The 14426-nt window shown below is 40.6% G+C and overlaps 1 protein-coding gene across 4 annotated transcripts in view; it reads right to left on the bottom strand.

Annotated features, from left to right (window-relative positions):
- Positions 1 to 2212: 2212 nt before the first annotated feature.
- The window catches only part of usp54a (ubiquitin specific peptidase 54a), a 176001-nt gene continuing 163787 nt past the window's right edge, over positions 2213 to 14426 (bottom strand). For all 4 annotated transcript variants that reach the window (XM_060926288.1, XM_060926287.1, XM_060926290.1 and 1 more), the window contains 2 exons: positions 12737 to 12929; positions 2213 to 10098 (listed from right to left, as the gene is read on the bottom strand). In XM_060926288.1, coding sequence (XP_060782271.1) covers positions 9563 to 10098; positions 12737 to 12929 — 729 coding nt within the window. In that variant the 3' untranslated portion in view covers positions 2213 to 9562. The remainder of the gene's footprint in view (positions 10099 to 12736; positions 12930 to 14426) is intronic.

The raw sequence follows: 14426 nt of genomic DNA, 5'->3' as shown, positions 1-14426 counted from the left end.
GCACTTTAATTGATAGACAGAATATTTCATCAAAATAATTAATTTTTTCTACTTTGCCTTAAAATGTAAGCTAGCAGTCTTGTGGTATATTTATGACATGCATTAGTCCTGACCCTAAAAGCATTTGTGTTGGTTTATCAGAACACGAATGCCATTTCTTCATATTTATTTCCTTATCATCATAATGATACGTTATGAAATAAACATCGTACTTCTCCAGTTCGTTGATTTGAAGTGTCCTGCGTAAACAAATTTCCTCTACAGTTTGTTGTAATAAAGTTATTCTTTCAGTGCTATATTTACCTTGGCTACTTGCGACAACTTGCTTAATGATGTGGCTCAAAGACATTTGACTTTCAGAGTGTAGGTGTAATTAAACAGCAAGCTGACGCACTGAAATAAGCACACATTTTGGGTGCTTTAGGCCTCCGATTCCCTGTTCCATTCAAACATCAGGGCTTGATAAGGGAAATGCCTGTATACCTGACTTGATAGGAAAAGCTAGTGAATTTAATTAAAATGCAGTTTTTTCATGCTCAGGCTTGTGTGGAAAACAATTTTTAAAAACTCAAATGTGAAAGGAAACAGAGGAATAACACATCATACAAAATGCTGCAGAGGAAATTTTGAGTGAGTGAATGGATATCAACAGCTTTTAACTATCAAATGCAAAAAAAAAAAAAACACATTACAATGCTATTTAGGGGCGGCACGGTGGTGTAGTGGTTAGCGCTGTCGCCTCACAGCAAGAAGGTCCTGGGTTCGAGCCCCGGGGCCGGCGAGGGCCTTTCTGTGTGGAGTTTGCATGTTCTCCCCGTGTCCGCGTGGGTTTCCTCCGGGTGCTCCGGTTTCCCCCACAGTCCAAAGACATGCAGGTTAGGTTAACTGGTGACTCTAAATTGACCGTAGGTGTGAATGTGAGTGTGAATGGCTGTCTGTGTCTATGTGTCAGCCCTGTGATGACCTGGCGACTTGTCCAGGGTGTACCCCGCCTTTCGCCCGTAGTCAGCTGGGATAGGCTCCAGCTTGCCTGCGACCCTGTAGAAGGATAAAGCGGCTAGAAATGAGATGAGATGAGACAATGCTATTTAATTTCAAATTTCAAAAATATATTACAATGCTCTTTAATAATCTCATTGATATGATTCATCTAAAAATTTAATTAAACCTACCGTTACAGTCTTACGAGGAAAAAATACAATGGAAATAAAAGATATGATACGAACAAAAATATCATAATTATATAAATAAGATTATGAAAAATATTACCTAATGAGGACGGCACGGTGGTGTAGTGGTTAGCACTGTCGCCTCACAGCAAGAAGGTTCTAGGTTTGAGCCCAGTGCCTGACAAGGGCCTTTCTGTGTGGAGTTTGCATGTTCTCCCCGTGTCTGTCCAAAGACATGCAGGTTAGGCTAATTGGTGACTCTAAATTGACCGTAGGTGTGAATGTGAATGGTTATGTGTCTCTGTGTGTCAGCCCTGTGATGACCTGGCGACTTGTCCAGGGTGTACCCCACCTCTCACCCATAGTCAGCTGGGATAGGCTCCAGCTTGCCTACGACCCTGTAGAACAGGATAAAGCGGCTACAGATAATGGATGGACGACCTAATGAGCCTTTTAGAGACGTAGCTGATTTAATAATTGCTGGCAGTGAATTAAAAAGTATTGAACCTGAACATCTAAAAGTCCGTTTACAGAGCGTAAGCTTCGGTTTTGGTAAATGCAGGTCAGGTTTACATCGAGTGTTCCAACCATTTTTGATTTTTTTTAAAAAAAATTTGTTTATTCAATATTAAAATGTTCCTGCAAATAAACATAATAAAATATGGATAACACAAGAAAGTACATGTACTTATTTCCATTGTGGTCCAACTATGAATACTTGAGCTCCTAGTAAAATAATTACTCAAATATTTAAGAACTAAATAATATGAAGGCATTTAAATACTAGCAAACACTTATTAATTTTTCTGTTTGTCTCCAAATCCATCCAGTTTAAAACTTCTATAGCAACTTTAGAGGAGTCTCATACAGCGATAACGCGAGCAGCTCGATTTTGTAGCCTCAATGTTCGTGCAACTTCCAATGGAGAAACGGACGTGATGAAGCTATGCTAATTGGATCTTGCCACCTTAAAAAAAAAAAAAAAAAGACTGCATAATTTGCTGAATTTCCCCAGTGAAAGGTAATGAAAAGGAGTCCATGCATTTCTGTTTCGCTCCTCACTAGAGCACAAGATCGCTTTATTGCAAAAATACCAGTTCCATTTTCTACCACAGCATTTACAAACAAGGTTCAAACTAGAATTCTCCATGTTCAAGACTGAATATCTGTATATACATAATATATTTACATGGGTCACTTTGCTGCTGTCTGTTTCACTTAATTTCCATAAAAAATAAGAGGAAAGGGAACAGACAGCTGATTACTGCATACAGTACTGTATCCAATCCATCTGGCAAAACTCTACTTCATGTTAAACTTCTTGGCCCAACAAAGGGTCAAAAATAGCAAGAGCAATGCAAAAATACTCACCTCCGGACAACAAAATTAGATTTCTTTTGTTTTTAAACTGTAACAGAGGAAAAACTAGACAATTTTTAAAATTCAATTATATTCATAATGCTTTCAAATCTTTACTGAACATGTAAATGCAGTTACTGAGGTCATTGTAATGACGACAAATTTAGTGAGAAGAATCCAGCATTTTCTCTCAGACTCTTTACCTTTTTAGAAAACGTCCACATTTACACCTTCAGAACACAAACTGCATAAAACACATTTCTATAAACCAGTAGTTCTCAAAGTGGGTTATGTGAAACATAGCCAGGGTTGTTGTTGTTGTTGCTGCTGCTGAGGTGCAAATCACAACCCACCTTTACAAAAGCTGTAATACTTTAACTGTGTATAATCCACACATCAGTAGACCCCTGAGTGAGACGTGTCACTGGCGTCAGCCATGCGTCCTGATTGCAAAAACATAGCAGGAGAATGTTGTGAGTATTAAGAGCAAGCCAGAATTTGTTTTATAAAAATGCTGTGTCGTGCTGCTGGGTGTCAGAATTGGAAAAGTGTTCTTAAACACATCCCCCACCCCCCCAATGCAAGACACCGAGGTTGTGTTCTTACTGAGGAGTCGCTAACCTTTAGCGAGCTGACTTTGTTTGGTTTATGGCCTGGCTGGACAGCACTATGGCTTTCAGTGCCACAACATCCTCAATCACAAACAACAAAGTTGTAAACACCAGGAGACTCGCGTGCTTCCATTCATTTGTCTCTTATATAAATGCTCAGAGTTTCTATGAGACTTGTAGATATGTATATACAGTATATCCAGCCACTGCACACTCAATCACCGCTTAGCATCATTTCATTACATTACAGGCATTCAGCAGACACTCTTATCCAGAGCGACATACAACAAGCCCAAGGGAGCAGTTCGGGGTTAGGTGCCTTGCTCAAAGGCACTTCAGTCATTCCTGCTGGTCTAGGGAATCAAACCAGCAACCTTTTGGTCCCAAATGGTCTGCTTCCCTAACCATTAGGCCATGGCTTCCCCAATTTACACAGAGCCAAGCCATAAAGACCTTCTAGAGTGAACGTTTTGAAAATGCTACTTTAGCCGTATAGCTCTCCCCATCTTTTAGTGCTAACATTTTAGCTAATGCTGATCGGATTCCTGTAAAATTCTTGATCGAGTTTTCATTCAGATTATAGTGAAGAAGAATATCAAAGTAGCATCAGATTGCTAATCTACTCGGGTCTTTTTTTTTTTGCAACCAGTTTGTGCACGCATCAAACACACACACACACACACACACACACACACACCCCAAAAGAGGTCTATAAGCCAAAAACACTACACCACAAGTTGGCCTATAAACAATGTCAGCTTGAACGTCAGCTAATCTATTCTGTCAGTGGAAGGTCCAGTCATTAAAGGCTCTAAAAACGTTCAGAATATTACTGTACATAATTAATAATGAACTGAATATTTGAATAGTAGGATTATGTTCATGAACTAAACCTGTACTGTGCAAGAGTGTGGAATTAAGTTTAATAGCGACTGCAAAACTATATAAAGGTAGGTTCTGGTGGCAAATCGAACAGGACTCCCAGGCTGATAGAGTGTGTGTGTGTGTGTGTGTGTGTGTGTGTGTGTGTGTGCGTGCGTGCTCTCATGTCCCACTGACTGCGATGAGAGAAAGTGTCCGTTCCATTTCCACAGCCTTATAAGTGTATAATTACACATTTAGAGGTCAGTACTTACATTTCAGTATCAGTACAGCATAGAAAACTATATGACTAAAATTTAAGATATAGATCTATCCATTATGCAGTTACACATATAAACATTGAAATACCCCAGAATTATGGGAAATGTACGTTACAACAGAGTTACTTTCTAACTTAACACTTGTGAAGTGCACTAAACCAGTGTTAACATAGTTAAGCAACATCACAAAACTCAGGCTAGGATACGGCATTAAGTTATAGGAACAAAGGCCTTGAGACATTGCATATACATTTTGTAGCAACTCAAGCTGCACAGTTTGTAAGCATCACTGTAAAACTGTTAAAGCAGTCGTTCAGTGCTTACGGCTCACTAAATCCAGCACAACATGCCTGTTCAGTGCAATATAGGACATAAAATACTGAGTTGGATGGAATAATATCTGTGTGGTGGCCTGGAGAAAACACACTTCACATGATGACAGTTCTGGAGACTTTTGCACATATTCCAGTCACAAGTAAACTTAGGGCGAGATTAACATTTGCGAAAAGAAAACTATATTTAAAATTTTCATTCCCTCAGCGTAGGAGCATCAGGGATCTTTTAATAATGAGGATCTGATTTTTTGGGGGGGCTTTTTTTCACCTTTATTGGATAGGACAGTGTAGAGACAGGACAGGAAATGAGTGGGAGAGAGAGACGGGGAGGGATCAGGAAATGACCTCAGGTCGGAATCAAACCCGGGTCCCCGGATTTATGGTATGGCACCTTAGCCACCTGAGCCACGACGCCCCAGGATCTGATTTTTAAACAAATTGACGAGGCTTATGTCTGCTTTGCTACGGCACGTAACTCAACAATAACTTGATCAAATCTTGACATTCGCTGTATGAGGAAACTCACACAACTAGTAATGTTAAAAAAAAAAGCCTACCAAAAGATGTCTAAAAGCTTACTAGTTGTGTGCGATTTCCTCATACCAGTGTTTCCCCTACAATTATACTGGGAAAGTGCTCCCCCACACCCCCCTTTGATTGTGTGGTTCTATTGTAAAAATTATTCCAATTACTGTTCTAAAATAAATATGAAAACTTATTTTAAAAGGTAGACTGCTTTTCAGATTTTTCATGTTTAGGTCATAAAAAGAATTTTCCCCGACACCCAGTTATGTTTTGTTTAGTGGACCAAGAGCTACTGAATTCGAATCACAGGCTTCCAATTTTATTAATTTTTTAAAAATAGAACAATTAATGAATTTAGGGCCACATGGCCCTAAATTCTCCATTTTTTCCTGCTTCACCATGACCCAATACAAGATACGTCGTCATGCATCACGTGGTGGGCTTTCCCCATTCACGCAAGGCATTGTGGGATACAAATTTGAAACAGGAGAGAAAAACGGAGGACGTGAGCGTGCGAATGAAACGTGAAAGGCCGATTACAGTAACGTGAAGCGAGAAAAAAAAGACGTTATGTTGCGAAAGAAAGGAAACGCAGGACCAAACTAATGAATATCGACGGTCAGCAAGCACCTCGGTGTGATCAGCTGTTCGTTTAGCAACAGAATGATGGAACTGTCAGGTCAGTGCATGGTCAAAGGTAAACCTGCGCATGTGCACATGGACTTCCTCTGTCTGCTTGACTGCGCGAAGTGAGTGATTTCATGCACATTATTTGCTCAGGAATCCCCTCAAATTAAATAATTTCCCAGCCACAGAATGGCCTGATATTTTGTGAGATATTGCAGAAATAAACAAATATCACAATGACCAAATTTCAGAGGAAACTAAATTTCACTGATTTTATGAAATCGAAAGGCCGTCTAGCTTTAAATGTGACTCCTTTAACTGTTTGCTCAGAGCGCAGGGAGGGGTCCTGCATGTGACCATCCTCATCCAGCACCTACACACACACACACACACACAAAACCAGTAAATTTAAGGGAAACACTGCATACAGTCCCATCTGATTGGTTTCTCCAGACCACCACACATTTAGTGTAATGTTGTAAAGATTCATTGCACCGACTCAAAACTGTGTGTGTATCAAGCATAACTTGAGATGAATCAATACAGGCATCTATAGATCTATAGATCAGTGAAATCTGATAGCACGTGCGCATCTCCTTTTCAATACTGTTGTATTAAAATAGCAATGAAACGAATTTCTGTCCCTCCTGACTTCAATGCAACTTTATAGTTATAATCAAACTGCACACCAAGTCATATTGTATTGCATCAAAATCAGCTGTACAATTATTTCGCAATACCTGCTTTAAATATATTTTGTAGATTGGATATTTTGATCACGTATCAAAACACACACACACACACACACACACACACACACACACACACACACACACACACACACACCATCCATTCCAAATGAGAAATGTACATTTCTAGGTCTGACGGATGTACTTAAACCTCTGAAATGTTTAAAGGTGCAGTTTATGATATTTAAGGGTCTCTCCTGACCTATAATTTCAAAAGGTACCTTAAAAAAATGATAATTTCTGAAATTATAGTGTGATTGACTGAGCTAGTTTCTTTGTTGCAGAGTTTGGTCTTTTTAAAAAAAAAATTTGATGCAGTTGGAACAGAACTGGCCTGAGTTTCCCAAAAACATCGCAGCACAAATATCATCATTAAATGGTAGAGCGAGCAACACAATGAACGCGCTCTCTCCTAGTTAAGATGCTCTTCGTGTACAGAGGCTTTCGGGAAACCCACCCCTGCCCAGCTCTGTCCATTTTCCTTTAAAGGCAATTTACAAGGCATGTGTAGTTTCAATAAAGGGGGCGGGGTCAGCGGGGAGAAAGGGAAGTGGGGTAGGTCGACCTCTCTTGCAGCAGAGGGCTCGAAATACACTTCTTCAGCTGAAGTTATTTAAACCATGCAGTTGCAAAAATGGACTAAATCTAAATGATTAAATAATTAAATCTTAAATACTGAATTAATCAGTAGCAGCATCTGGCTGAATGTTGTGATGCTGCCGGAAGTAAATTGGCCTGTGATTAAAGTGTATGTAATGCCTCACTGTTATGCTTACAATGAATATATATCATTAGTAACGACCAAAATGAATTAATAAAGCAGGGGGGAAAATAATATTATTTGTTATTTTATCATCAAGCACAAAACTATCAATAAATCACGGCATCTGGATCCCGGAAAAAGGCAGCCTTGCCTCAGGGCTAATCTCGCATGACGTCACGCGTGGAACCCCGGTTATCTGGATCATTTCGGTTCATCTGACTCCGTGCTTGTTTACTCGCTGAAATTGGATATTGTTGGAATCTTACAAAAATGACGATAGGAAAGTCCTGCGTTGTGTTTGGATGTTCAAATCCATATACAACAGGACATTCAGTTCACGAATTTCCGAGAAATGACACTAATCTAAAGGGTGAGGTTTGTGCAAACGAAGCGGACAGATTTCGTGTCGTCTCCTAATAATAAATCTGATTCATCAAGGTGTTCACCACCACCAGAACGACCACATGGGAATTATTGAAGCAAAAAGGAGACCCATTTATTTAATAAATGACATTTGATCTAACATTTAGACAGTTCGTTGATTCCCCTATTATCGCCCACTTCATATTTTCTTTAAATAATTACACTGAATAAGTGAACGTTTTAAAGATTATATTTCTGCATTTATTGAGGTACATGTATTTCCCTATATTTTGCAGCAGCCAGCTTAGAATAAAAATCCACAAACCAATCTGTGTTTCCAGTTCTCTCTGGCTGGTGGTGCGCTATCGGCAGTGAGCGGGACTGTCGTGAACTGGCATCTGTTTCTCATCTCGGGGGCTCGAAAAGAGAACCATTTACTCCGGAATATCCTTGATAATCATTTGCCCCTTCATCCGACATATAAGAATCCCAATCACTATCAGAATTCTGTCCAAAACGTGATTCCATATTGAGACTGGTCTAACCACTGCTGCGCACGGGAACGAAATTGATACCCGGATTGTTACACGTGACGTCATGCACCCCCTCGGGATCTTCCGGTTCAGTCTCGGCAGATTCTGTGAAAATCGGCTGATTTTATTAATTTTCCATTAATTTATGGCCTTTTGGATCAGCTATTGTTCAAAAACATATGGTCAATCAACATAATTGTTGCTTTGTACAAAGAAAAAAAGTTGGGTTTAGGGACATTACATTCACTTTAAGGTACAGCTTTGTGCATTAGGTTTTCTAAACGATGCAAAATTCTTAGCTCACTTCACAGTTTTGGTTACATTGCAGAGTTTTAAAAAAATAATAATCACCTGCCTGCCAGACGCAGTGTAAATCTTTAAGATAGTAATGGATATGTTTTACCTTTAACAAACCCGAACGCTTCGTCAGCATTAGTGCTGAGCAAAAAAAAAAGTTTCAGGTGTTATCATGAACTGCTGTACCTGGCATGTTTGTGACTTTAACACTGATATTTCAGATTTATTTCAATCTAAAATTCTTTATAATGCCTTTCTCTGCAAAACCCTTACATAATAATTCATCTGACAAGAGTTTGTGGGTTTTTTCCCACTGAAATAGACCGTCTAATAATATACGAGAGCTTCTCAGGGAGCCACTTGACATGTCATGAAATGAGAACAGAAAGCAAATGAAAATGTTCTCTCTAGACTTCTCATCACAGTGCAACGTTTCTACTCCACTGCTAGCTATTAATTCACGTTTCACAATGGTTTCTAAACATTTTCTTATAAGTTACTTCACTCCGATTATTCTAGTACACAAGGAAATATTCAGAAAACTAGAATAAAATGAGGAGCTCTCAGTTGTATAATCCAGGCCTGTGGTTCAGGAATCCAAAAATAGTAAGCTCTGTCTCAGTCTCGTCTTGAATTTGTGCTTCGTGTCCTCATTAAAAAAAAAAATGCCCTCTTACCAAAACACTGTTTAAATACCAATCACATTGGCAGGCCATTCAAGGAATGGATTAAGTCCTTCCCATTGTGTAAAGGCAAAAAAAAGAAAAGAAGAAATCTAAATCGAGAGTCTAAAACAGTCTTCAGCCGGCATGACACACACAGTGCAGAGGTGAAGCATCACACCTTCAGTTATAGGCCATTCTTCATCAGAAAAAAAACAAACAAAACAAAGCACGTGTGTAAAAGTAGGACTCAATCAACAGGGCACGCTGAAGGAGAGAAATGTAGTAAGTGAACAAAGGAAGTGAGCTGGTGTATGATTCTCCTTCATTCTCACTCATCCCCATGGAGATGCATGTATATATGTATGTATGGGAAGTGATCATGTACATGAAGCTGGCATTTCACTGAAGTGGTGCACCACTTTGCTTAGTTGGCTTGCCTGTAGCGATTTCTATAAGCAATGCAGGCCTGGCAGTAGTTGCCCATGGGCTCAGCTGGAGACTGCTGGCACAAGGAACAGAGCTGCATGTGGGAACCACGTCTGGTTCTGAACTCCTGGCCATCCGGGTGACCCGTTCTGTAAGGAGCAGTCCTCCAGTCTCCCTCTGGTGGCATATCCATACGTGTGGGCTGAGCAGTGGGCACAAATGGCGGCTGTCTGGGTAAGCTGGCACGTTGAGGTTGCTGTTGAGAAATGTCCACAGGTCTGCTAGCAGGCATCGAGCGGCCCGAGTGAGCCAGGGTGGCGTAGTGGGGATCTGTGTAGTTCCAGGCCTCAGGGCGAGCAGCGAGTCCAACTCTGGTCTGAGGCATGGATGGCACAGGAGGAGCTGTTCTTCGGGGCGCCCGAGGAAGAGTGCCGTAGCTCATCGCCACGCTGTGGGAGCTGTTGTGGGCAAGAGCTTCACCCCGGTCAAGGACAGCCAGAAACCTGTCGACCTTTTGGGGATCTCCTGCAGACACTAAGCAAGCAAGGATAAACATTCTAGATCAGAAACGTTAGATTTTTCGAGAAACTGAAATTAAATTGAATTGAAGTCAACAAATTGAGCAGGCAGGAGAAAGGGATCTGCGATTGGCTGTTCAGTGAATAAGTGCAGAAGAAGGGAAACCTACAGTGGTGCTTGAAAGTTTGTGAACCCTTTAAAATTTTCTATATTTCTGCATAAATATGACCTAAAACATCATCAGATTTTCACACAAGTCCTAAAAGTAGATAAAGAGAACCCAGTTAAACAAATGAGACAAAAATATTATACTTGGTCATTTATTTATTGAGGACAATGATCCAATATTACAACCCTGATTCCAAAAAAGTTGGGATAAAAGTACAAATTGTAAATAAAAACGGAATGCAATGATGTGGAAGTTTCAAAATTCCATATTTTATTCAGAATAGAACATAGATGACACACCAAATGTTTAAACTGAGAAAATGTATAATTTAAAGAGAAAAATTAGGTGATTTTAAATTTCATGACAACACATCTCAAAAAAGTTGGGACAAGGCCATGTTTACCACTGTGAGACATCCCCTTTTCTCTTTACAACAGTCTGTAAACGTCTGGGGACTGAGGAGACAAGTTGCTCAAGTTTAGGGATAGGAATGTTAACCCATTCTTGTCTAATGTAGGATTCTAGTTGCTCAACTGTCTTAGGTCTTTTTTGTCGTATCTTCCGTTTTATGATGCGCCAAATGTTTTCTATGGGTGAAAGATCTGGACTGCAGGCTGGCCAGTTCAGTACCCGGACCCTTCTTCTATGCAGCCATGATGCTGTAATTGATGCAGTATGTGGTTTGGCATTGTCATGTTGGAAAATGCAAGGTCTTCCCTGAAAGAGACGTCGTCTGGATGGGAGCATATGTTGCTCTAGAACCTGGATATACCTTTCAGCATTGATGGTGTCTTTCCAGATGTGTAAGCTGCCCATGCCACACGCACTAATGCAACCCCATACCATCAGAGATGCAGGCTTCTGAACTGAGCGCTGATAACAACTTGGGTCGTCCTTCTCCTCTTTAGTCCGAATGACACGGCGTCCCTGATTTCCATAAAGAACTTCAAATTTTGATTCGTCTGACCACAGAACAGTTTTCCACTTTGCCACGGTCCATTTTAAATGAGCCTTGGCCCAGAGAAGACGTCTGCGCTTCTGGATCGTGTTTAGATACGGCTTCTTCTTTGAACTATAGAGTTTTAGCTGGCAACGGCGGATGGCACGGTGAATTGCGTTCACAGATAATGTTGTCTGGAAATATTCCTGAGCCCATTTTGTGATTTCCAATACAGAAGCATGCCTGTATGTGATGCAGTGCCGACTAAGGGCCCGAAGATCACGGGTACCCAGTATGGTTTTCCGGCCTTGACCCTTACGCACAGAGATTCTTCCAGATTCTCTGAATCTTTTGATGATATTATGCACTGTAGATGATGATATGTTCAAACTCTTTGCAATTTTACACTGTCGAACTCCTTTCTGATATTGCTCCACTATTTGTCGGCGCAGAATTAGGGGGATTGGTGATCCTCTTCCCATCTTTACTTCTGAGAGCCACTGCCACTCCAAGATGCTCTTTTTATACCCAGTCATGTTAATGACCTATTGCCAATTGACCTAATGAGTTGCAATTTGGTCCTCCAGCTGTTCCTTTTTTGTACCTTTAACTTTTCCAGCCTCTTATTGCCCCTGTCCCAACTTTTTTGAGATGTGTTGCTGTCATGAAATTTCAAATGAGCCAATATTTGGCATGAAATTTCAAAATGTCTCACTTTCGACATTTGATATGTTGTCTATGTTCTATTGTGAATACAATATCAGTTTTTGAGATTTGTAAATTATTGCATTCCGTTTTTATTTACAATTTGTACTTTGTCCCAACTTTTTTGGAATCAGGGTTGTACATATCTGAGAGTGGCAAAAGTTTGTGAACCTCTGGGATTAGTAGTTGATTTGAAGGTGAAATTAGAGTCAGGTGTTTTCAATCAATGGGATGACAATCAGCAGGACTGATCAACAGTTACCAGAAACGTTTAGTTGCAGTTATTGCTGCACAAGGGGGTCACATACTTTTGCAACTCTCAGATATGTAATATTGGATCATTTTCCTCAATAAATAAATGACCGAGTATAATATTTTTGTCTCATTTGTTTAACTGGGTTCTCTTTATCTACTTTTAGGACTTGTGTGAAAATCTGATGATGTTTTAGGTCATATTTATGCAGAAATATAGAAAATTCTAAAGGGTTCACAAACTTTCAAGCACCACTGTAAGCAAGCAGAGCAAGCAAACTATACTCTCAAGAGCTTATTTTTATATTATTTTTCCATTTTATACAGAATTAGATTTAGAAACCAAGCTCAGTAGGGTGTTTGATCTATAAAAGCTGATCTGCATCAATGCAAGTGACATCCATGGTGTTGAATGCAAGGCCCGCTGCTGTACAGGATGTGATGAGGACAGACATTAACAACATTAGCGAGTGGCAGCTGCCACATCACACTCTCAAGACCATGGTGTGTGTGGGTGTGGGTGTGTGTGCTCCTGTAGTATATAGTGTGTAATGTGATGTACTGAGGCAGAGGAGTCACATGGTTACCTGGGTGTCCCCGAGTGGGTCGCTGCAACAGAGGTGGAGTTTGCTGCTGAGGTGGGTGTTGGTACTGGTGCTCAGGGTGGTGGGTAAAAACTGAAGGATTGTGGGTAACAGGAGCAGCATGCAGGGAGGTGCTGGAGTGGCGTGGGTTCAATCGAGGGTCCGCATGTTTAGTAATTCTCGAACCAGGAGAGTCCTTTAAATGGATAGAAAAAATGAGAATGGCACCAAATGGAGGAGAGCGTGTTGAGAGCAAACGAGATGCAAGAGGAATTAAATGACAACAGACATGTAATGATAGATCATGCAATGATAAATCATAATAAATTTATGACGATTTTATGATCGATTAAATAAAAAAATGACTCGTGATTTAATCAGGCTGTGTAATCTTTTAGGTTTTGCTATCTGTAATTGTGTCATTGAGCCAGCAGAGGTCTGTAATGTACAATAGCAGGAACGTGCATGACATCACCCTAGGCAGAAGTAACCTATAATACCTGTTTCTGAAATCACTCACTCGTTCACTACTCCCTACACAGGGAATTACTATATAGAGGACTATATAGTGAGCTCATTGGTAAAATGTAAAAACACTTTCGGACACTCGTCCGTCGCGCTGGTATTTACGTCATTACTGTCACACAATTAAAACGTAGCAGATCAGTCGGCTGGTGGGTTTTCAAAATAATAAATACATGCATGTATTTTTGTGATAAATCCATATTATACTGAGCGTATTTCCCACATTAATCAATACAAAGTACCTGCATCTTTCAGTTTTTTTTTTTAAATCAAGGCTGAGTACTTTCTTCTTTGCTGCTGCCTTTTATTAAATCAAATTTGAAACTTTTAATTCGATTTCTTTCAGCACAACCGCAATATATTGCTTGGTTAGTGACCATCGGTTGTACACTACTTTTCATGATGCATTGTGGGATACTTTGAGTGCACTATATGGTGGGGTTTACATTAGACCGTATCAGCGGATCATCAGATTAACGTTTTTAAAACGATTAGCGTGCACACAGCAACGCCAATACACGATTCGCGTGCACATAGCAACACCAATACACGGATACGCTCGGCTCCGCAGGCATCCTGCGCTCCAAATCACTCCGCCCTGAACAGCGAGTGCCCTCTGGAGGGTGCGCACTCCAGCCCTGCGCAGCTCACAGAGCGCGAGTGAAGCGCACGAGCAGTGATTCGGGACTGAGCCGCTGTGTGTGTGATCTCAGTGCATGTCGGGCATGCGCGTCACTTACCACTTGCAAGTGGAAGGATGGCAAGCCTAAAGACAATCATAACTACACAATGGGCAGTATTTGCATCAGTATTTGCAGTATTTTCATACTTTTATACTCTTTAATGAAAGGTGATACAAGGCGGAAGTCCGCGCCGTTTTTCAGCAGTCGCGTCACATGACCAACGCCAGCAAATCAGGAAGGTGGATGTCACAGTGACGTTGTCCAATGACGACGCCAGCTAGAGCTCAACACAGCGTATCCGCGTATTCTCAATGTTTACACAGCACTGGACCAGACACAATTTGGATTGAATACATGGGCCCTGGCGGATTCCCGTTTCCCGGCGTTTCCAGGCGTTTTAATGTAAACGGACAGTGCATCCGCGAAGAAAACGAGACAGATACAGTCTAATGTAAACTTGGCCTATAAGGTGTAAATAATCCTCA

Source organism: Neoarius graeffei, chromosome 7 (assembly GCF_027579695.1).
Source record: "Neoarius graeffei isolate fNeoGra1 chromosome 7, fNeoGra1.pri, whole genome shotgun sequence".
In the NCBI taxonomy this organism is placed as follows: Eukaryota; Metazoa; Chordata; class Actinopteri; order Siluriformes; family Ariidae; genus Neoarius; species Neoarius graeffei.
Note: the sequence above shows the minus strand (reverse complement) of the source record. Positions and strands in the feature narration are given on the sequence as shown.